Source organism: Falco naumanni, chromosome 2 (assembly GCF_017639655.2).
Source record: "Falco naumanni isolate bFalNau1 chromosome 2, bFalNau1.pat, whole genome shotgun sequence".
Taxonomy (NCBI): domain Eukaryota; kingdom Metazoa; phylum Chordata; class Aves; order Falconiformes; family Falconidae; genus Falco; species Falco naumanni.
In genome coordinates this window covers 73,665,645-73,690,331 of record NC_054055.1, presented here as the reverse complement: position 1 = coordinate 73,690,331, position 24,687 = coordinate 73,665,645, and the positions used below count along the sequence as shown (strand labels likewise).

At 40.8% G+C, this 24,687-nt stretch overlaps 1 protein-coding gene across 2 annotated transcripts in view; it reads left to right on the top strand.

The window, feature by feature from the left end:
* SLC9A7 (solute carrier family 9 member A7) overlaps positions 1-23,935 on the top strand; it is a 79,379-nt gene extending 55,444 nt beyond the window's left edge. For both annotated transcript variants that reach the window (XM_040584842.1, XM_040584841.1), the window contains 4 exons: positions 2,452-2,515; positions 5,056-5,138; positions 8,530-8,635; positions 13,673-23,935. In XM_040584842.1, coding sequence (XP_040440776.1) covers positions 2,452-2,515; positions 5,056-5,138; positions 8,530-8,635; positions 13,673-13,921 — 502 coding nt within the window. In that variant the 3' untranslated portion in view covers positions 13,922-23,935. The remainder of the gene's footprint in view (positions 1-2,451; positions 2,516-5,055; positions 5,139-8,529; positions 8,636-13,672) is intronic.
* Positions 23,936-24,687: the final 752 nt, after the last annotated feature.

Below are 24,687 nucleotides of genomic sequence, written 5' to 3'. Positions count from 1 at the left end.
CACACTTTGAAACATGAACTTAATAAAAAGATTTATAGAAAAGAATTAACTAGAAATACTCATAAATTTATTTGAATAACTTTAAAAAAATGGTAAGTCTGTGTCAATGGACTATTTAAATATTGAAAGAAATGTCTGTAGTAAGATTTTTTTTCCAAATGTTGAATCATGTTAATATAGAAAAGCTCCCTTTTTCTCTTCAGCACAACAATGAACCCAAATACCTGGCCTATGATATACTATGACTTTTCACTGAACTGTATAGTCATCCTGCTTTGGTCCTCCACTAAGCCCCCTTCCCCTGCTTAAGGGCAGTTAAAACTCCCAAAGCAATTGCGCAACCTTGGAAGTCAAGTAAAAGCTGAGACATTCTGAATTGTGTGGTTTTCTTACGTACTGTAAAGTGAATGGGTAGTCCAGTGAGTTAAAACTATTTGAGGAATGTAAGCTATGTTCATCTTCTGGAATGAGCTGCTTGAACTCCCTGTTCATGCTGCCAGCTGCACAGCTAACGTGAGTGTATTTGCTCTGCACAGTGCATTGAACCTCCCCAACATGCAGCTGGAGTTTGGAAAGCCACAAATCTTTTCCTTTTATTTTTGTGTATTTATAAAGGAATGCACAATCTAGTATATATTGCCATACTGAGTGGGTTTCCTGAAGTTTCTTGTCAGCTTTCTGTATGAGGCTTCATTAGATAACTAGTTTGTCTGCAGAAAACCCTTCTTACCATGTCTTCACTGTTTAGTGATAGCGTAACCAGTAACATCTAAGCCCGTGTAACCTTTCAGAACTTGTTTGTGGCATTTATTTTAGCATGTGTCACAATCCAGTACCCAGCCTGTCTCTCCAGTGTCCCTTAAACTGGTGAAGCCTTTTAGACTCGAGGCTGGTCAGTGCCAATGAATTCCCAGGCCAAATGTGCCTAAGGGTTGGGGTGACTATGTGGAAAGAAGAAGTGATGAGGAAAGAAGAGAGACTCAGGAAAAAATCCAAGCTGGTTTTTTTTTTTTTTTTTGCGTCAGCACTAGCTCTTCATAAGGCTACTATGGGCTGTCTTGGAATGGCCTTCTGGATTTTCCCTGAACTACATTCAGTCAGGTGAGGCCTTGGATTGGCTGTGAGTCCGCAAGGATGACTGAAAACTTCAGTTCAATGCCAACTTTTCTTCTTCTGTTATTCAATTAAAAATAGAAAATGCTGCCCTGGAAGTCATTTGAAGGTGTTCCCTTTTAGTTTAATCATGTCTAGATCACTGCTTGCCTTATACAAGCATGTGTTCCTGGGGTACACAAATGGTGTGGTCTTACCAGCAAGGTTCTGTTGGTTTCTTGTAATCCTCAGGGATGTTGCATAAGCACCGTGGCTAGAAATAGCTGACACGAAGCCTAAGTGACAAAGAAATTGCATTTAACCAGCTTGGTCCCCTCCAAGACAGGGGAAATTAAGAAGTTAGCTACTTCAGACAGTATGTTTTTGTTAGTGCTTGCGTTTTCCTACACTCATTATGCAACATGGTAGGAAACATAACATGTTTGAGACTCACAATCTTACCTAACATTTGAGGCTGGAGGCCTGAGTTCTACGAGGGAGCACAGATTAAGGCATGAGTAAGATTAAAACTAGACAGGTGCAACCTTAACAAATAGACCAGAAGAACCTGAACATAATTGCAAAGATTAAATACCCATCTTGGACAGGAGCACTATGTGAAAGGATGATTCAGTAATAAGATGCTTGCTAATTATGCAAAAGCCAGTAGACAGTTTCTCATTAACATATTATTCTGTACACATCAACAGTCTCATTATACAGACCCTCCCTCAGGTAGGAGGCTGGACTAGGCAGACCTTGCATTAATCCACTGTGGCTGTGTTGTCTTAGGTGAATGAAACTTGCAGCAAACTAATATTATGAGTCTTTATAAAGTATTTTTGTTGCTTCACACAGTGCATTAAAACTTGGGGGTGTGTGTGTGGCTTTTTAAAATCATGTATTTGAGCTATTCTCAGGCCTGTCTGGCAGCTAAGTTATTTGCTGTGTCAAATATTTAGGCTGGGCTTATCCTTAGTATGTGGTTTCTTGCTGCTGGACATGAGGGATGTTCTCCATTGAAGAGGATGTCACCCACAGTTCACCTTCTAAGCCAAAAATAGTATTTGCCAGTGTCCTAAAAGAATTGGCAACAAAGGTAAGCAGTTAAAGTTGATGCTGAGATGGAGTTAAAGCTGTTATCTACAGGTAGTTGCTGCTTGAGTGAAAAAGTATCTGGTTTATAACTATGTAACTGCAGGGGAATAATGGACAGCTCTTCCTCAAACTATTCTTATAATCTTTCTGAATGCGGCTTTGCTGGGTGCTTAAAGTGCTTTCAAAATGCATTCTGCTGAACTTACAGTATTTGCCACCCTCAGTAACACCACTTGCTTTGTTTTCCTAATGTTTCTGTAGGGTTGGAGTTGACCCAGATCAGGATCCTCCACCTACTAATGACAGCTTTCAAGTCTTACAAGGAGTAAGTAATGACGTAACGTCTCTATTAGGCTGATCTTATAACCGAGACAGTAAAGAACCACAGAAGCTACATGCACGGGTAAAACCTTTCTCTCCTAGCTGGCAAGTCAGTAATACATTTTACTTTGTTTTTCGGTAGGCGCTACTTGAATATTCTGTGGTGTTGGGTGTAATGCTGCAGCATTCAAATTTTTCTATGTATGTATATAAGGCATCAAAAACCTTCCCAAATTTACTAATACACTCTGTTTAACAATGTGCTTTCCTCTTCCCTCACCCACCCAATATGCTTGCTTTTAACATACTACAGCATAAACAGTCTTCCCCAAGACTGACCTATAGATAATCCTCTTAGCTTCTGTTCAATAATTAATACCAAATTTTGGCCCTTGGACTTGCTTAGAATCAAATATTAAGTTTGCTAATCTGATTTCAGCTGCTGTGTACCATACCACAACCCAGCTGGGTCTTGCCTGTACTTCCTAGTACCTGTATGAGGCAAAGGAGCACTGGAAATTTGTCATTTATTTTCAGCAAACTGTGCTGTGAATCTTTAGTGCAGCTTTCTATGCATCAGTAACAACCCAAGAGTTGACTTTTTCCCCTGCAATATGCTATTGGGAAACAATGCTATTGAAAGAATCTGGTTGCTAGCAGAAGTTTCAGGTTTCCTCATCTATAAATTTGAGTGAATTTACAGGAGGAGCGAAAGGTCTGGGGAGAAAAACCAACATGCCCTGGGGTTTAACTGGGAGCTTCTTCTGCCCAGGCCTTAGTTTTCAGTCTCCCAGGGTACTGCTTGGCACTAATTGTTCAGTAGCACAACTGGCTGCTTATGTAGGAACCTGCTAGAGAAAGTTGAATGACAGGAAAGATGGATGACTTTGGACCCAGAGGATGCTTACGGGTGCAGAAGTGTGTGAACTCTGCTTTGTACACCTCAGGCTGTATGATGCTGGTGTTCAGTCTGGTCACAGATATGAGCATGGGATGCTTGCTGTATTTGGAATGAGATTTCTTATTAGTGGTTTCTCCTACCTTGCCTTTTGTTTCAGTCACAGGTTGTACAGGTAAGAGTTGCTTGCTCAGGAAGCACCTCTTTCATTGCAGAAACTTCATTAGGCTTCTCTGTGTTCTTTGTAGAAGCCTGTGTCTAGCATGCAAAACAGATTCTGAAATGGTGGGTCTGGGTACCAAAAAAGGTCAACCTGGTTTAGTAGCTATCTGGAAGCAAGAAGCCAGGCCTCAAAACACGTTTTACAATGAAGGCCACAGTTACTGCATAAAACCAAGGTTAAGAAGCAGTATCGCAGTAAGATGGCTTTGGCCAGTTCAGGCTGAACTTGTCAGGATTTGAGGAATTGCTCTAATGAGAAACAGAGCATGGGTATTCTGTTCTTATTCAGTGTCTGGGTGGAAATATCTTGTTTGGGTTTTCCCATGTAGACATAAAGCGCTTACCCATTTGTTTCTCTCTTTAGCTGTGCATTGCATTCCTAATGGAGTCCATTACTCTGTTCCCTTTGGATTCCTCTTTCTTTCAGCAAGCCAAGATTAGCAGCAAGTCACAGCTAAAGAAAATATATCACTTGGGATGGGGAGGGAGCTGAAAATGTACTAGGCTTTAACTCTTGGTGGATCCGGGATTTCGTGCAAATCAGAAGTACACAGGACAATCCTGTCTTGTTCTTTTCCAGTAGTTTGGAAGATGATTCATATGAGGCATTCTCACTTCATCTGTTTTCCTGTGTTTAGCTGTTGGTCTGTGGCCAAAAAAAAAAAAAAAAAAAAAAAATCAAACCCAAAACAGTAACAAAAGTAAAAACAAATGCAGCTGCAGACCAGCTGGTGCCATGGCTTGCAGCACAGCTAGTAAAGGGATTATATTTAATGCTGTTAGCACTTCTGAGGTTGATCTAGCACTTATGAAGTTTGCATGACCTTCCTCAGTTGTGATTTTTATATGGATTTGCTGTTAAGCATGTTTCTTTTAAATGTGATAGATTTCATCAGATTTGTGCGAGTTGATCAGGCATGGTAAATTCCCTTGTTCGTCCAAGGAAGTGATAGGCTTAAGGAAAGAACATCAAATAGACCTAGAGTTAAAGGAGCCAACCAAGCAATGAATAGGAATCAAATCTGGACTATTCCAGCTCATTTATTTGGGGAGGGGGATGGGGATGAGACATCAATGAGGCTTATTTGTCAGTTTTGGACTGACTTATTTATATATCCGTTACTGCATTAACCGTGCAATAAGCTTTCAGACTCAAGGCAACGTAGTGGTAGAGGGCTTGTTAAGGTAACTTGAGGACAATGAAGAGAGCCTAAAATTCTCTGCAGTCATTTCTGGTCTTTCTAGGGAAAGTAACTTTCTCAGTATAAGCATGTCTCTAAATAGCTTTCTTCTGCAGTCTAAGTGCAGTATTGAAGTAATTTGGCTTGTTTGGACAGGAGATTATAACATGAATGGTTGGAATGTATGATCTAGGGTTTTTTTTCTGCATGAAACAATTTAATATGTTTTTGTTTTATTTTTAGGATGGCCCGGATTCTGAAAGAAGGAACAGAACAAAGCAGGAAAGTGCTTGGCTCTTCAGGCTATGGTATAGCTTTGACCATAAGTATCCTTTTGAAAACACAGCCTAGCTTCAAGGAATGAAATGTTCACTTTTTTTCCTTTCCATGTACCCATATGCCTTAAGCATTTGAGAGAGTCAGACAGGAGACAGATCAAGTATTTAACACGTTCAAGGCACAGAACTGAAGCTTCAACTTGCTGACTCATAAGACAGACCTTTCTTTTCTCTAATGCACGGTATGTCACACTTGCTGGAGGAAAGAAGGCAGTCGGTTCTAGGAGCTGAAGTTCCTTCCTAAACAGTAAGACAGCCAATTAATTATTTCAGATCCTTTGATTTGTTCCATTAATCTGTTCTGATCTTCGCTGATGCTTATAGCACAAACTGGTTTTCCAGTTCATTGTACATGTCTAAGCCCCAGCTCGTTGCCCTGAAGAGCCATCTGCTTTTGTGATGAAGTCCTGTTTGGAAATCCATTGCTGACACAGGAAGTTCTGGAACTAAAAATCTACATGTCGTCCAGCTTATTCCCTTCAGTACACCCAGAACTTCCTATGGGCGTTAGAGCAGAGAGTGTCCTTGTGTGTGTGTATATGTATGTATAGTCCTGTACAACCTTGCTGAAGCTGCTATTATACTATGTATATAGCTTTGTTTAAGATTCTAGGCAATTTTTGTGTAGCTGTCCTGTCTTTCATGCTTGTTTTTTTAATCTAATTAGCATATTCTTAATCAGTATATCATACAGTTGCCCCTCCTTACAGTTTACACTCACTTAGTGGAAAAAGCCATAGGTGATCCTGTGGCTATGGCAAGCTACTTATAACCCCAAATTCAAAGAAGTTTCAGTTCTCGTTTCCTAGTAGTTTCTGAAGCAGTTAAACATACTTCAATACCTGCGACAGGGCCTTAATCTTTTGCAGCTTGTATCTGAGGAGTGAGCCTTTTCACTGGGGTCTTGGCTGTTGGTTGGTGAGAATCGCTGGCCTGACTGGAGCACAGTAGTTTCCTTCCATGCCTCGTGCATCGAGATTTCCCACCCAGGGAAGCCCAGGTATAGTGTTGAAAGCATCGAGATCCTACTAGCACTTGCCCGTTCAGGACAAGATCTGTTAGTGACTGATGCTTTCAGAAGCAGTAGTGTTGGGCCAAAGCCCAGAAGGGAGTGTATGTGCTAGTTTAAATATTCATAAATGGTAGTAATTCCAGGTTAACCCTTTGAGTTGTAGTAGCTGGTGTCAAAGTGTATTGAGGCCAACTTTTTTTTATTTAAAAAACCCCCCATACTTCTGTGGTAAGAGCACGGAAGGATCTGGCTGTCGCTGACGGCTTCTTCTCTGTCTTTTTCAAGAAAGAAGCAGAGCTATCCTCTTCCCCTGCCTTTAAAAAAGGGATGTGCCGATTAGAAAAGGAGCAGTTGGCAATGCTGACTTCCCCTTGGCTGACGCTAGCACGACTGCAGTCCCCAGCAGCTGCAGCAAGGGCAGGGGGAGTGCTAGCTGAAAATTGCAGCTTAATTGGCTGTTTCACGGAAACGTAAAAGGGTGCGGACAGTGCATTTGCTTTCTTAATGGTAACTAGCAATCTTTGGGGAAGGTTTCTGTGAAGTTTGTGCTAAGGAAACTGACATCCAGAGGCAGAGCTGTCTTACTCTATCTTAGAAGTAAAAGTCTGCTCCTGTTGCAAGAAGGCATTCAGATAAGCATCTGCTGGGTGGCCTTAAATTGCGTGGAAGGGATCATCTTTAGAATTGCCACCTCTATACCCATGGCTAAAAGTCACAATAGTTTTTGCTGATGCATTCACTTGGTTTGTGGGTAGAAAGGCAGATTGTCTCAAAATTCACTCTTTGCAAGGGAACTTGAAAAAGATGCAAGTAGGATGCACTCGGCAGTGTGCTCCAACGCTGGCTATTGCCTGCAGAGCTCTGTGCGGTTGGATAACTGGGAACTTCATTCCTGTGGAACGTAGAGTTCATTTAATGTCATGGGCTGTTCCCTGGGTTCCCCCACAATTGTTAAACACAAAGAAAACTGCAACTTTGATGAAGCACCAGATGCCTTTTACTGGGTTTGTTTTATTATGACCGAGTTACTGCATGCCTGTCTGCCACAGGGCAATGTGGGGGCTGGTAGGTTAACATGAGGACGAAGTTTATTTCTCTCCAGAACTGGGTGTAGCCGCACTGTTACTGGAGGAGGGAAGGAGGAAACATAACTCTGCAGTGGCATAATCATACCATTATATATTCAAGTAAACACTCTGCTCCAGGCCCTGCTAAAGGGGAGAGATACATCTCTGCTAAAACAGCCCCTTTTTTAACCCCCTCTTCACCCTAAGCACCTTGACCTGTTGAGATGATCAGGGAAACTGATACATGCACAAATGGACTTGATTCTCTCTATGCTTAGAGGACTAAAAAAGTAACTAGAATACCTGCAATATGTATTTACATTTAAAATAATTACTGACTTAAAAAAAAAAATAATAAAACAAATAGAACCCAACCAAAAGCCTGTGGTGGTGATTTCAGACAATATTTGGAAGTCTTAGCACTCTCCTCCTGAGCTCTGTTCTTGTGCCAGTCAAGATCAGCACCTTGCTCTGTAGCGGGGACACCTTTTTTGACTCCTGAGTATTTATTTCCTCAGGCATACCATCAGTCTAGAGTACTAGTACGAACAAATATGGATTTATCTGGGGGCAGACCTATGAAAAGAAGTGTAAAGGCACCTTCCTTTCCCACCCTGTGCCCCCCCAGTGCAATGTAGGTAGTGTTGCTTTCCTTCCACACTGTGTTATGTGGTTCTTGCCATGCAGTTTTCCCTTTGCCTTTCTGAGGCTCTGCATGGTATGTGTGTGTGCACTGCAGAGGTGTCTGAGCCTTACCAGAGTAAGATCTGTGGTCGCATCTCTGGCTCAGTGACCAGCTAGGAGTTCAAGTGGCTGCATTGCTTTGAAGACGTTGGATGGACGGTGTTTCTTTATTTCCTTGTGTTGAGCCACATAGGTATTTCACCCAGTTATCTCTACTTTGCAACCTTGACATCGCGCTCCCATCTGCAGAGCAGAAATCCCCTTGGACCTATTAACACTAAAGCACTTGTTACCTCTGCTTGCTCCTTTCCACTCCAGAGAGCCCAAAAGCTGGAAACATTGCAACTGGTTGAAACTGTTAAGAAGAGAGTTAGCTAGTTGCCCTTGCAGAAAATGTGTGAGTAAAGAAACTGCCCTTGAAAGGATGAAGGGGGAAAAAGTTTGGGGAGGATTTTTTCATTTATATGTTTATAAATGCACATTTTTTTCTAATGGATGTTTTATATACAATTATTGAGTAGCACACAGATCAAAGGCAGAACCACGTTTATGTACAATTGTGTTTATTTTCAGTAGTGGTTTTCAAGCACTGACATGTTTTCCTTAACAACTGAAGTTATTTAAAGCCAATTCTCACTCACAGTGGCCCCCCGTTAACCACAACTCTACCCAGCTGGTGTGGTCTGATAGCCCGCTGTCTGACAAGTCCCCAGGTTTATGACGTAAGTAGAATGACTTAATACTGCCGTGTTTTGATTTTTATTTATTCAACTTCAGCAAAGGAGGAGTTTTTCTTTTTAGGCAAAAGTTGGTACGTTATACACACAAGAAAGGGCTAGTTTGTCCTAGGCAGAAAAGATCAAAGATATTCTCCCTTGGTGCAACAGCTTCTATTGGTAGAAATTGGAGATGATCTTATTGTTCAAGTACTACATTAACATTTAAGGACATTGGAAAATTACAGACCTAGTCAATAAACCAGTTCAGTGAATCACTTCAAAATATTCAGTCCCTTCTCAACACTTTTAGACAAGATTCTTTCCCTGTTACTTCTAAGGTTGCACTTCTTCAGAAAGCACAGACACATTTACCCATGTCAGAAAGAAATCTGGTAGAGCTTCCTTTCATTGTTTCCACTGTGAAATTTGAGATTGTATTTCAGAAACCGTTAATGAGTTACTTATCTCAGTCTGGCAGGTTACTATACTGTCCTTACAGCCATGTCTTGCAACAATTGATGCTTCATTCTCTTATTACTCTTGCAGGATCCTGATACATGTCATTCCTATCTGTACAATGCTTCTGAAGTCTACAACTTTTTGCGTCGATAGTAAATAAAATCATAGTACTGTGTGGGATCACTCAAACTTGCAGGTTCTCTGGAATGGTCACATCTCTGCTATGTTCAAGTAGTCTTGGACTAGATGGCTCTTAATCTTTCCCTAGAGAGTTATGAATTCCACTTACAACTTGGAAATACTTCTCTGCTTATCTTTCTGGAATCATTAGCATCTTTCTTTTACCTGATAGTAAAATTTCAAAGAAATTTGAAATGCCTGCTGCCTGTTTAGAGCTATTAGCAATGCAAGAAGTTGGCCTCGTTCCCATCTTCGCAATGCCACTGGAGATCTTAACAGATCTAGGCTGGAAGGCAGCATCCATCAGACCAATTAGCTTACTTGCGTGTTTCCCATGTGTCTGTCTATATATGATCTTATAAGATTAGTTATTCAGTAACTGAGGATCTAACCAGAATGAAGAGGCAAGCTTTGCCTTTCATTTTCTCTTAACGGTTGGTGTCTTTTTTTTTCCCCTCTTTATTTCTCATTCTTAGCTACTACTACAAGTGGAAACTTTAATTGGATTGGTTCTGTGGTGCACACACCCACCCACCCCACACTTGGGGTGTTAATTTCATAATTAAAAATGCTTATAAGGCTGTGTACTTTGTTAAGGTGTATAACATGTAACTTTCACATTGTATTCTCTCTTACTGTTCCTGTTTTGGTGCATTGATGCATTAGTCTTAGGAAATAATATAATTTTGAGACATTATTTTTGTTTCTTCTCAAGATTTCTGAACTCTGCAATTGCGTTAATACTGTTCATTCTTTGCATGGCTGGCTTTGCTACAGCGCTTTGCTATACCATCTTGTAACTGGCTAAAAAGCTGTGGAATCTTTTTACCTTCTTTGTAAGTACAGGTGAAGCAAGTGAGTGTGCCACGTCTTTGTGGGGACAGAAACTGCTGGGAATAGTTGTGCTTTTGTTAGGTATTTCCAGGAAAATTGAATGGTGCAACTGAGAGAATTAAAGACTGAAGGCTTTGAATTAAGCAACCAAAAAAGGCCTGTAAATACTCAACAGAATGTAACATAGCTGGAAAACGGGTTTCAAAAAAGTAGTAAATCCTAGATCTCATGCAGGTGCATGTCTGAGCAATTACAAGATCTACATAGAAAAGAAAGAAAAAAAAGCATACAAATATGTGGCTATACTGACTGTCTATTTGTGTATTGGTTTCAGCTTTTGTTGTTTTTTTGGGGGTGTCTTGGGTTTTTTTGTTGTTTTTTTCCCCCCTCTGGCGTTATTACAACCTTATTGAGAATTCATTTTCACTTCTCTGAGTGGCAGCACATCTTTTTCATTAGATGCCACAGGGTGGGTTTTAAAGTCGGAAACTCAAACAACTAATTCCTAGTGTACCTACCCCCTATTCCTAAGTATGAGCTCATGTCCTCTAAGCTTGAATTTGCATGGCGTACATGTGAGGTTCTGAGTCACCATGCAGGAGCGAGGCACAGTTGATTTTTTTTCCCAGAGCTGTCGTTATTATTCCTTGCTGATGTTCTCCCGCTGCTTTAAGACTGTGCCACTAGGCTCACCGTTAAGTGTTTCCCACCCAAACGGAATCCAACTTGGAACTTAAAAGCATGAAATGTTGCTGTAGTTAACGTTTAAAATGCTGTTTTAACGTCTCCAGCACGCATCCTTAGGAGCATGAGCAGATTTTATCACAAATGAGACAGAATGCTGTGAGGTCCCTCAGGGTTATGGTCAGCATGTCAAAGCAAAGTTCAGTCTCTTGTAGGATTTTGGATTTAGGTACTTAGCCATTCTAATTTGTCACTTTAAGTAGTGAAGTTCAGACCTATGGTTTTTGAGTGAATTGAAGCTATTCCTACAGAACTGTAGGGGATTGCAGAGGCCAGTTTAGGGTTATTCTTGGAAGAATTTCAAGTCTCTAGGGATCTACTTGGATACATTTCCTGTCTTGTCTTAAAAGAATTGTTCATGCTGCATGAAGCACAGTAGGTTTATTCACCCATCCTCTTTGCTTGCAAACACAGCAAATCTGTATACTACATGGGATTGTTCATGGATGTTCTCTGGGGAAATGTATGAAATTGCCTGCTGCTTGCGGTGCTGTTCAGAAGTGAAATAAATGAGTGGAACTTGGCTTGTACAAAGCAATGTTTGTTCACCACGTTGAGAGAAAGCTCAGTGTTTTCTCTGGAACTGATCATGTTTACATACATGTAAGTATAGCCTGGGACAAACCAGCAAAGACTGAGTTAGGATTTGCCATATAGCATGAAGTCTGTGGCCCTCTCCTTTCAGTATCGTGCTTCCACGAGCTTTTCAGCCTTCTAGGGAAGCTCAAGTGTAGTGTGTGTTCTCACCAGTTTCTTATCTGATAGGTGGCTGCAAGGATTTGCTGTTGAATAGTATTGTGGAGACAGGAGACGCTTTGGGAGCTTTGGCCTTGGTATCACAGTACCCTCCTGGTGTGTTGTTAAGCCCTGCCTTCCCCCCCCTTGGTGCTTCTTCAAGGGCAAACACCCTGAAAGGAACCTGTGCTAGCGCTTCTCAGCTTCTCTGACTTCTTAAAACATAACCAGTCAGCAGTCACAAACTGCCGCCTCCTTGCTAATTTTTCTGGTTTTCATCTTTATTCAAATGTCTCTTCTTCACAACCAATATATAGGGATATCAGATTATCTTAAACATCCCGTTATTTTGTGTACCTTTTCTAATCATCTTGGTCTTGTCCCTCAGACTTTTACTTTTTTTGCAATGGAAACCTTGTAAAGGCTGTTTCTGCCTACTATAGATGAACCCTTTAATCTCTGCCTTTTTTTCTAAGATGGTGACAGTACTTCAGTGTTTTCTCTGCAATCAAAGAAAGCAAGTGTCCTAAATGGTATTTGCTCTTTGAGAACAGTGCTCCTATCACAGTAACCCTGTCTCTAATAAGCAATGCCAAATTTGGATGCCGTGGAGGTTCTGAGATTAGCATTCATTCTAAGTAGGGCTTGTCTTGCACCCAACACTGAACTGCACCATTTCTTCCATTGGCTTTGGTAAACTCCTGACACTTTTTCCGGTTCTCGTTAGTTAAATATTCTGTATCCTGTAGAGGCTTTTGCTGCTTTATTTTGGCCAGTTATCATTCTGAAATAATGAAGCTTTCCCAAGAAGTTTTATTTAGCCAGGCACCGCATTTTTCATCATGGACAGGTTAACTGGCATGTTCGATCTGAAGTGCCCTGAATTCCTGTTCTGCAATACAAGTAGGGCTTTCTAGTCAGGCTGGTCACAGGCATCCTCTCTCACATAGCCTGCACCCTCCTTCCTTTTGCTGAATTTTTTGAAAAAAAAAATTGCTGAAGAAAATTAATGTATTTTGAGAATGTAGCCTGATTGGTGTCCAGCCTACTGCGGAGGACAGCAATACGCAAGCTTACATTTCAGCTCTTGCCGAGCAGGATGGAGCTATATACATGGGGAGATAATTGCTTTCAGTTGCAAGAAATCAAGCTTGTAGTACTGATAGGATTTTCCTCAGATATGAGGAGGCCACATTTTCTGACCAATTCAGCTGTTCTGTTTTTTACCAAGATCATGTTAAACAGGAATGAAACCTGGTACAGTTGCTTGCTGTTGTATTGTGCTGTTCGGGGAAATTGTTTTGTTACACTTCAGCAATTTCTAGTCTCTGGCCATATATTTCATCCCATCTCTGCCAAAATAAATTCACAGGATTTCATAGGCCATTTTCTTAAAAGACTTTGAAAAGAAAACATACCAGAATTAGTTACAAAACTATGAAGGAAGTGCTTTCTTGTGTCAGTCTTTTGTACTTTTATGGCTCAGGAGTTTTCCGAAGAGTGAGGTCAAGTAATTCTCCATTTAATACCACGTAAGAGTAAGCAGATAGTTTAAAAAAATGTGATTAGTTTTTGATCTGTAACCAAAATTTGTTGAGAAAACCTTTATAAAGAACCTGGGCCTAATGAGTTCTTACCAGTTTGCATGTCTTTTACTAACGAACTTGACTAATTAGTGACACATACAAGTCTGACTTTGTATCTGGAGTGACTTCACTGTGCTTGGTCTCCAGTCTCTTGCCGGTACTGCCTTCTAAATTGTCACATAAAAGCCAGTGTATACTGCTCATCTCTCCTATATTTCTGGTAAACTTCCAGTGCTATTAAATCCCTAGTTACTGGTTTCATAATCTAGTTCTTGGATTCAGCTCCCCCTCATCTCTCCACAGTAGCAGTAGTTATACAGGGAGCGCTAAGCTGATTTGCAAACACCAGCTTCAAGGTTATTTTTAACATTCCTTAAGGTGGAATTCTACCGCTTACTGCTGCTGTATTGACATCTAGGTAAACTCTTCTGTTCGGTTACCTTCTTGGCAAAGACCAGATGTTGTGCACTGTACAAAGACTTTTATTCTTTTTTCTTTCCAGAATCAAGAACAGCTTAGAGAAGAGGATTCTGATTTTATTCTGAATGATGGTGACCTTACTGTGACATACGGTGATACAACAATAACTGCAAATGGTTCTTCTGGCCCCCATACAGCTACCACTAGCCTTGATGGCAGGAGAACAAAAAGTAATTCAGAGGAAGCACTGGAACGTGATTTGGGAGCAGCAGATCATGAAGTTACAAGCAGGGGTACCCGGCTAGTATTTCCTCTGGAAGACAACGCGTGATTACTGACTCAGTAAAAATAACTCTTCCTCTGTGGATGGATCAAGGAAGACTGCAGGCCACTGTATCACTTGAGGTGGGGATGTTTATTTAAACAAGTTAACATGCGTAAGTGGTTTACTAGGGTTTGAAGATGTCACCTGTTTTTCTTACTCAAGATGCTGACGGTGGGGTTTTCTAAATGTCTGAAAACAGACAAATGAGAAAACTGGTCGTTCTCCTCTTCTCAACCGCATATTGAATCCAAGTATAACTAGCACGCTGCAATTGTCTTGTTCAGCTGCAGCAGCTCTCTCTGAAGAGAGGTACATGAAAACATTGTCCATAGAACTGAGCTTGTCTTGGCTTAGCTTGGGAATGCGGAAGAAGAAATATAAACGTGATTAATAATTATGAGATAAAAAAGGATGTGTGTGTATCTGAATGTGGAGAGATCCATTGTTAACTTCTCTCTGAGGCTGAGAAACTAAAGTAAAACGGGACAGTATACATTAGGACTACAGATTCATGAATGCAAGACTATGGGGAATCTGTTACTGCAAGCTGTACTTAATGTATTTCAGGGGAAAAGGGAAAAGATTTCTTCGCTGGCCTTGTGTTTAAATAGGAAGGCAATGAGAGCTACTTGTCCCTTTAGCTTTGGGCAACTTGACTATTACTTTTAGCCTAACTTCTGGTGCCTCAAAAGGAAAACATCCAGCTTCCTGTGGTCTAAGGTGTACCTGACCCAACACAAGTCTGGAGCCAGGCTCCCTTGGGTAGAAATCACGAGGTAAATCTTTCTGGCCCTTAAGGTTCTCGAAATTGGATGAAGATAGTTGGAAACTTACCTTGGGCTGGGGAAAACAGCAGACAGGAGTGGTGGGGGCAGAGAGAGAGACAGTATTGAACTTGCATGGAACCATGAGGTTTCATATTGCTCAGAAGAATCCATGGACTCTGCTTACAGTTCTTGTGTGTGATAAACAGCAAACATCTAATTAAACAGACAAACAAATACTACTGGCTTTACCATTTGTGACTATCCTAAAAGAAAAGTGTCCACTCTTGTTCTCTTTCACAGAGTAGATATGAAACTTCAGTGGGGCATTGCACAACAACATATAAGCTACAGAAATGATGAACTGTAGTATTATCTTAAATGTGAAGAGGGAAAAATCTTTGCCTAGTATTTAGCCCACTTAACGTAGGCTAGCTTTAACTTATTGCTAAATGCTTTTTAATTTCCAAATGAGGAGATAATCAGTGTCTTTGCCAATAGCTGAAAAACTATGCTTTGAAGAGCACTTCAGCTATTTAAAGCATGCTAAAATGTGACTTCATTCTCATGTCTCAAAAAGTTTATTTTTTTAAAGAGTTCTGTGGCCCACTAATGTGATGTAATATCAGTTTGTCTAAAAAGTGTGGTTTTCTTGCTGCCATTTCAGTTGTTCCTCTCATAAAATTGTGCGTGAGTAAATACCCACTTTGTTTTTCCTTGATATTAAATTCACCAGGCTAACTTTGGTACAAGAAGTCACTGCTGCAGAGAAACATTGCAGTCATGTTGTCGAGTGTGTTTTCTTTCAAATGTGTTTTTTTATGAGTTATCTACCTCCTTGTCTGGCCCTCCAAGGTAAATTTGTAAAGGGCGTTGATCTGTATTGAGTGTCTGCCGTTATTAAGAAAAGAGACGCGAGGAAACCAGAAGCCTTTTTGTGGAAAAACTGGAAGACCAATACAGTCTGAGCTCTGTTGTTAAATGGTGAAGAGTAACAAACCCTGATGAAGATACTTGAGCAGAACTCCTTTTCAGTTCTCTTCTGCTTTCAAGGAAGACCAAGCAGGTAGCAGTGATTCATGCTATATATTTTAGATGCTCTGGCAGTAGAAGAAGTAGTTTCCTCCTAAATTACAAAAACAGTTGCATTCATTTTGGAGAAGTCTTTGGGACCCATACTGTCAATGCTGAGCGAGACTTGAGACTTCTACAACGCTTAGAGTTATTATCTCAGTCATATGAACCAAATTTGGGCTTGAGCCAGTGAAATGTACCCAAAATAAATGGACTTAATACAGTGAGGCAAGTCTCTACAGGCAGCTGGAAGCTGAAGCTTACCAAATAGCTTTGGCTGAAAAAGAGAGCCTGATGCAGGGAGAGATTTGTTGGAAGAAAGATCAGGTACAGATTCTGGAAGTGGAAATTCTGTTTAATTAGCTTCCTCAGGAAGATTGAAGTTCTTGAAAGCATCAATAAACCGTCCCAGTGCGGGTGCTTCTCTGTCTGTGTTTTTAATTCCCATGGCAAAAATATACAATTGAATAAAGTTCACCAGTAAGCCTAAAATGTGATTCTGAAAGAGCAGCCAAAATAGGTGGATCATTGGTGCAAGGTGAGGAATATAATAGCCTAACTTCACATTCAAAAATTACTTAAAATGCTTATCCAGTATGGTGAGGATAAGCCCATATACACAAGCTTATTTTTTATCCATGTATTAAAACAACAAATCTTATTCCATGATTTTTATCCATTTTCCATTTTAAGCCCCCTTCCAAAATTGGACTTCACTGCCAACAAAAGGTAAGCTAAAACATCTAGGAAACTGGCATTTTTGTGCTTTGCTTGCTAGTTAATTCAGTGTATGTGAGAAATGGTCATATTTTGAGTCACCTGTACAACACTGCACGTTTTGTGCGAAAGAACAAATTCTGTTAACTTGCATAGGACTACAGGCACTTCATCAGTTAAAGACGAGTACCTATGAGTAGAACCTGCGACTAAGAGCAGTACCATAGCAGCCTCGCTACAAACACAGGCATAACACCAGATTTTTCAGGATGCTTTTTGTGAGAGGTATTCAAAGTGCTGCTTACACTGACCTCAGCAATAGCTCTGATACTCTGATCTCAAGTGATCAGAAAGGTGGAATGCTATGACAAGTGTTTATGCTGTACGTTACATGTCTGCTATGCAGAGGAAGGGTACAGTGTTAAGCTACTTTTTCTGATAAAGACTGAACAAGGGTAAAGTCAAGGATGCAAGGTTTTGGCAGGGGTTTTTTTTTGGTTTTGTTTTTTTTTTAGTTACACTGAAGGATGAAGGAATTGCCTTTGGAAGGGACTGCAGAAATTTTAACGGGGGGGTGGGGTGGGGAATCTATACTTTTTTTGGCTGAACTTCCAAAGAACCTGATCTGAATCAAGTGCATAGCAAAGGTTAAAATAATGTCTACTACTAAATGATAGCTATTATGCTTTACTCCTGGGGGAAGGAAAGACCTCGTAGTAAGAAGTCTAGCAACCTAGCAACCTTAATAACATGAGGAGCTTACAATAACTAGGAGGCCAGGTCCTGTGATTTTAATCTTTATAATCAGACAATTTGTAGATTCGTATGGAAAGCATGGTCCTTCTTGTATAATTTCAGTTTAACTTGAATCGCAGTCTCTCTTCAGAGAGCATTGGTCAGAGGAGCTGCTTTGAGTCCAATTCTGAGCAGTAAACCCCTAGAAACTAATACACTTCACATGCCTTTCAAAGAAAGGTTCAGTGTTTCTTTTAACTCTGTTTGAAGTAGCTCACAGGAATAACATGCTTGACCTCAGCCTTGGCAGACATGGTCTCTGCTTCTGCACGAGTGTGGGAATGGAATTTGAGTACTCGGAAGCCTCAGCTTCATGTGCTTTTCTTTAAGATGCAGGGGGAGGACTTTTTTTCGGGGAGAAACCAGAGAACTTACAGATGTATCAGCAGGGAGTATTCCCCTCCAAAATACTGAACTCACAACCTGCTGAAACTTAGAGGCAAGGGGAGATAAACTGCGACCGGGAGGCACAGAGCATCCAGCAGGAAAGCAGGCGGGAAATACCCCAGACTGGCCACGTATCATCTCAGTTGTAATCAGAGCCACAGAAAGTAGGACAGGGCTGCTGAGTAGCTTGAACACATTTCTAAGAGAAAAAACAAGTAGAATAACAATTTCTAATGTCCCTATATTGAAAAATGCTCTGCGTAAGATGCCGCCCATGCAAATGTTATTTGCAGTGCAGGAGGAGGGCCTCGCTTCCCAAGTTTGGGGAGGAGAGTAATACTGCCCAGTGAGAAACCACAGATACTTCTTGGACTGGGATTTTTGGGAGTGCCCTTATGAAAAATAAATTCCAGTAGAAATAAGCGTGCAAAGTGAAAGAGAAGGAAAGTGTGGAGGAAATAGTGAATTACAAAGCCAGGAAATGGCTTAAACAGGCAGCTTCACTGTGGGAACGGCATTGTAAACAATTGCTACCCTTAATCTTGCAGTCTTAAATGCTGAGAAGTTTTGTAGGCATCTGCATATCTGAACCTAAAATAAGGGCAATGGGATAATGCAAAAGTAAGTAAACTACCCCATCCTAAGTCATCACAAAATCAAAGGCTTTCACAGGGAAGCGCTGACTTACTTCTACTCCAGGGCAAGGAAAGTAACTTCGAAGGCTTTTTAAAAAGTTACCTTGTATCACTACTATGTTTTCTTGAACCTAAAAAGCCTTTAGTAATTTTGAAAGCAGTTCTAGGGTAACAGTAGTCTGACAAATGTGGAGGTGCCTTACAACGTGTGCACACGTACAAACGTGTAATGTGTAATTACGGGGTGTAAATGCTTGGCCAGGCATATTTGAATCTGTGTTGCAGACTCAAATGAAATTTCATATTTTCATTTGATACTTGCAATGTATACAAGATCTTGCAATAGAAATCAAATAGTTCTCACAAAGCCATTAAATACTCAAATCAGGTAATAAAATAATCTGTCTGGTTTGGATGGTTTATCCTCTATACCTTTATCCTATGCTACTTTCTTGATCATAATCTATTTTGCACCACCCTGCATGAACTTGCAGACCTCCAAAATGCCGTTGGGTTTGAAGCTGCATCTAGGGACTTGAAACCACTGGGAGAGACAGCTCGTAATAATTTATGCTGGAGTAAAGGGCTTCATTGGTTGCCTGCACTGTCCACATCAGGGAACTTGGTGTAGAAAGGTGCAGGGAGGGAGAGAAGCCCTGGCTTTTTGAATACCTGGTTGTGCCGGTGTGGATAAGGCCAGTGCCCCTCCCAGGTTCACGTACAGTAGTACAGAGCAAGAAAGGATTTATACTGGTGCATGCAAAGGAGCAGCAGCAATCTTTTTCCAAGGGAAATTAAAGACGTATGGGCTAGGTCTAGCTTTTGGTAACATAATGCTTTTCCACTTAGTTTTCTGATGCTCCTAATTTCCTGCATTTTTTTTAATCTTTTGGAGCCTTAAAGCATCACATACAAACACATTGGTTACATATTTAAAAAAATGGGGGGAAGGAACAGTCAGACTTCATTTTTGTGCCTGAGCACAACGTCAAAGCTATGCTAAATTGCTAGCTTATACAAATTCGGTTAATTAGATGGCAATAATTTGAAATACTGCAATTAAAAGTAACTTTCCCACTTTCATTCGGAAAAACACCAGATTTGCATTCCCTCAGAGAAAGTGAATGCTCAACTTAAAAGGGTTTTGCTACAATGTTAAAATACTTAACTTCGGGCTATGAGAAATAGATTGCATTTATTTCTTTAACTAGTAAAGTCTCTGGAGTTGTTATTACAGAGGCAGAGAGAAGTAGGTCATGCAGTTCCATATTATAACATATTTATGGATTTTGTTTCCAGATTTTTGTTTAATCAAGGAGGTTATCATCCACTGTCTGATTCTGAATTTCACTTCTAAATTGCCTGGCAGAATGTCTTGGTGCTGACACAGATTAATACCAGAAAGCAGAATACCAGAAGATATTCTTCTGGATCATATCAGCTGGTTAGTAATAGTCATTGTGAAATAACAGCTTCCAGCCCATGGGGTCACTTGAGGTAAGTATGTCTGATTTTTAGTTTGGGATGGTTTCGTTGGTGCAGGGAAATCATAAGCCAGGATGTCCCAGATTTGTTCCCTTCCTTTAAGGGGACAGGCTGCCGTGTTTTTCCTGTGCAGTTAAAGGATGCGTGCTACAGGTTTTCTGTTTGTTTTTCCGATCTGTTCACAAAGCACAAACAAAGCATAAACAAAGCAGGGTTTAAACTGACTTCCATCAGTCTACCACTCTCATAACTCTTACCCTCTGGTCACTTAAGATATGAGCACATCAATAATGTTGCAGGAGGTGTCTTAAGGTTGCTTCAAAAGTAAAAACACACCAGGTATCCAAAGTGTATCATGCTGTCTGGCTTAAGACTGCTATGGTAGATGGTCTTTTTGGAATTCTGGTAATTTCTGTTTGTCTGTTACTGAAGCACCTAAAACCTGCATGGTATGATAGGTTTGAGCTGGGGGTGGGCCAAGCACTGTGTTGGGGCAGGCCATAAGGTATATTGAATCCTGTCCCTCCTAGGGACAGTTTTTGTCTCTGATCTGCAAGAAATTGGGTGCTACTGCACCAAATGTCTTTCACAATGCTGAAGTAATTACTGTAAGCAGAGGTTTGTAGAACTGGAGGAATATTATCCCGTATCCCCTGATACATCCTCTTCATAGTGTTAGCTGCAGCAGCAGCTGTCTTTCCAATATTTGCAGTTTAAGCTGTGATGAGGATTTAAGGAGGACAGCAGCTCGTTGTGGTGTCGGGATTTGGCTTTTTTGGTCTTCAGCACTGCGGGCAACAATGGTGTGCAGGTGCTCTGAGCCCTCCCTTGGGAGCTCAGTACCCTAATGAGGTTAAATGGCAAGAGATGATTGTTCAACTGCAACAGTGGGTGGGGAAGAGAGAAAAGGCAAAATATTATGTGAGCTGTCCGTGTTGTGGGGACGGTAGTAGCGGAGGAGGGGGAATAAACACCTGCTGGGCTTTCTGCCACTGGCTGGTTTGTGTACATACTTAACTAAGCATTAAATCATGTGGACAAGATACTGCAGTAATTTTATCTTTGAGCGTGCTGATTTAAGGCTTCATCCATCCATACCCTTCTCAAGAGAAGAAATGCTAGTGCTGCTTGGAGCTCCTGCTCTGTCAACGAGTTTCAGGTTAGGTACGAAGATGATGTTACCATTCTAGGTCAGCAAAGTACTTTGTCTTTCCATTTCTTCTTGGTATTCCCTTACTTCACATAGACGTTGGAGTCACGGGGAAGTAGCAGGTACAAGGTATTGTTAGCTTTTGTGGAGTTGGTTGCTCTACATTGACTTATATAGTTAGCTGCACTAGAACAAATAATCATATTTGTCATCTGTGGTTGTCAGAAATGTCTCATCTCTTCTTATCTGATAATTAGTCGTGCAATATTTGCTGTGGCTTGATATACATATAAACTCTGTAATTCAGCTCAGAAGTGAAAAGGGCTGATACTGGCAGGTCTTCCCTCAAGGCAAAACTAGGAACTCGGCAGCCGCCGCCTTATAGTACAGAACTGATCTGGAGTTCCCTTCCTTAAAATGTAATTAATGATTCCCACCTGGGAGCATCCAACAGTTGCTGTGATATACTTTTATTTTAGGAAGGGCTGCGAGCAGCAACTAAAAGTATACATTATTACATAGAGAAATAAAATACAGATTTACATCAATATGGCTGTGATTAGAGAGGAGTTACAACTTCTAAATCTGTTCTTAGAGTGATTTTAGAATGATCACGCAGACAAAGGAGGTCTGGGTGATATACTTAATTTTACAAGATGATATGTGGAAAGTCCTTTTGCAAGAGGTCTTAGCTAATGCTGTCTTAGTCACTGTAGGAAGAGGAATATATTAGGATTAATAACTGACCATTGATTCTTGGTTCTGTTTCTTATCTTTTCACCAGTTCTCATCATGGAGAGAAGTTGCTAGCAGTGTCATGCAGAGGTTTGTGCTGCTGGATTTGGAGGAGGGAGTGAGTAGGAAAGTGAAAAATATGTGGAATATTCAGTTACTCAGGATTATGGAACCCAAGGTTGACTGTAGAATGTGGGGTAGTGTTTAGTGAGAAGCACCTCCAGCTGTGCAAGTGCAACAGCCCATAAAATAGCTGTTTTCTTGTAAGAAAGTGCTTGGAATCATTCTCATTAGTGTTCACAAGATGGCAGGAATGATTAAAAAGATTGTGTTGGGAACTGAGGAACTGAAGTCAAAATCACAAAGCTTCTGTTGCTGTAGACACCCCTGTGTCCCTGCCATCAGCATCCCATGTGGCTTTGGTCATCTTTGAAAGGACATAAAAAACCTGAAAAGGCACAGAGCAGGGCAAAAAGGTAACCAGAATTATGGTACAATTTTCATGTGATGAGTAAATACCTGGGTTGTTTCAGTTGGGTAAAAGAGACGACAAAAGAAGATCTGATAGTTCTGTAAAATTAAAAATGGTATGGCAAAGGAGAACAGGGAATGGTGATTCACTCATTACTGAAAAAAAAAAAAAAAAAAAAAAAAGAGGGTACCAGCTGACGTGAAGCAGCAAAACAAAACCAAAGGCAACGTTGTTACTCTAAACAAATAGTGAAACTTGCTGTTCAAAAGTGTATCAACAGGTTCAAAAGTCAGCGTTTCTGACAAGACCAGTTGCACCGACAGCTGTTCAACACAGTCGGAACCTGGCCTCTGCCTTAGGCACTCCCTGAAACAGCTGAGGATTTGGGGGAGGACCAAGGACTTTTTCTGTTGCATGGCTTCCCCTCAGCGTGCCCTGCTAGCCTGCGTCAGGTACCATTGCTGTGAGGTTTTTCCCCTCGTACACACACAGCGAGCTAGTCAGAGTTCTGCAATAAAAGAGACGAATGCTGGAAAGAGGTGCCTTGTGTTAACCCTCTGCCATACCTGCACAGAGCCCGGGCTGGGGAGCTGGGGGTCTGGTCCAGAAGCTGCTCGCTAGCACTGTCCAAAGCAGCAGCGTGCAGGTGGCTTTGCCTGTCCTCTGAGGGGCCGTGAGGCGGAGCTTGGGCAGAATGCTGATGCCAGGGTGAGATACCAGTGGGCGGTCTTATTTATCTTACATTATCTTATCATGCATTTTACACCAAAACCACACTAGCTGCATACAAATTGAGAAATCTATTACTGTAGTGACCAGTTAGCACTGGGATTATTTTTCAGTTTAATGAAAACAGGAATTTACACCTCAGGATAAATATTTCCCTCACACGTTGTACTTCTTCCATAAGAACACTGAAGAAATGGGCACTTTTTGGTAGCTTATGAAATGGCTGGCAAGGCTTCCGCTCACAGCGTGACCATCTTTGAGCAGGGACAGTCTTTCTCTTCCCAGTGATGCAATCTGAGGGCTTTGCTGGGCTTTGCATGCGGTGAGTCACTTCTTTATTTTCTGATGGCAGTATGATCCAGAGAATCAGCAAATCTCAGCACAAAATATTAAGGTTCCGGTCAAAGGAGGTGAAACCCATCTTACAGTATTTTTGTTGTTTCATTTCCTTACTAATAGCTGGAAGCAGAGCCTCTGGTTAAGAGTTGCTGCATTTTGACTGTACTTTTCCATTCTGGTCAATGATGAGGTTTCTAAAGAGATTGGAACTTGTTTTAGGAAGAAGTTCTTGATCCCTTCCAGATGGAAAATTTGAAGTGCACAGGTGCTCCCCATTTGGGAGTGTGACTTTACCAGTTCACTATCAGACCATGTATGCAAAGTGTGTGCTTGCTGACAAGGCAGTGCAAGTACTCAGCTGGCACTCAGCGAGAGCAGCCTGCCCCTGCACCGGTTTGTCCTGCAGTCAGAAGGGAAGCTCTGCAGTGAGCCTGCAAGTGAGAAGCGTGTTGGGTTTTACGGTCATAAGTAGGTTATAGCATCTGTGGGAGGACATGAAAGCTTGTAATCAGGTAAGTTATGAAGGTCACAATTGTTATTTAATGAGAAAGGGACTCTTCTTCAACATTACCAGCTGTTATCGTGGAGAACTGAGATCTAAGAAAATTACAGTTATTTCCTGCCTACAATGACAGAGCCCCTTTGTTTGGGAGGCCCAAGAATCGGTGCTTTTAATGCTACTTGTTTTCCACTTTTTTTGTTGGTTTATTTGGACTGAACAAAAACAATTCTTCTTTTGCTTTTGTAGTATGTTTTCCTCAAATAGGTGGGAGCTTCCTTCTGAAAGTAAGCTTTTTAAGGGTATTCGGTAAACCATCAGTACGCTAACTGCTGAATATTTGAACTGTATCAAACAAGGGAGGAGTCAAAATACGGATAGGAGATGGTGATCAGAATTAAACGGTGCTTGAAGAGCTACAGACACTCTGCATATTTTCTTTCCCCCAGCCATTCTATGTATTCTTAAATATAACCAATAAAGGATATTGAGGTGTTTATCAATCTGACAGAGCTTCTCTTCTAACGTTAACACAGCAATGATAGGACCGAGCTCAATATTCTCAAAGCAGCTGAACTTTGTTAATCCATTTACCTTCTGTTTTCCCTAACCAAGAATGGGTTCACGAAGTAAAAGCTATTCCTGCTAAACTAATCCATGCTCCAAGACAAAGTGGTTTCTGTAAGCACTTAAGCAACATAAGTCATGTATGGTTTTGAAGTTAGGACCCATTTTCTTTTTTCTTTTTTTCTTTTTTTTTAGAAAAAAAAAAGTGACAGCTTACATTCAGTGTTGTGTAGCATAATGCTTAAAGAATGTGACTTTTTCTAAATACACTATGTGTTCTGAGCCATCTGATTAATGAAATAAAACTATCAAATCCATCTCTATTAAAAATCTTAAACAAAACAAAGTCTGTTCTCTTGTTATAGGACAAGAAATAGTATTTAAATATTAAATAATTACATACACTCTGAAACAAGTAATCATA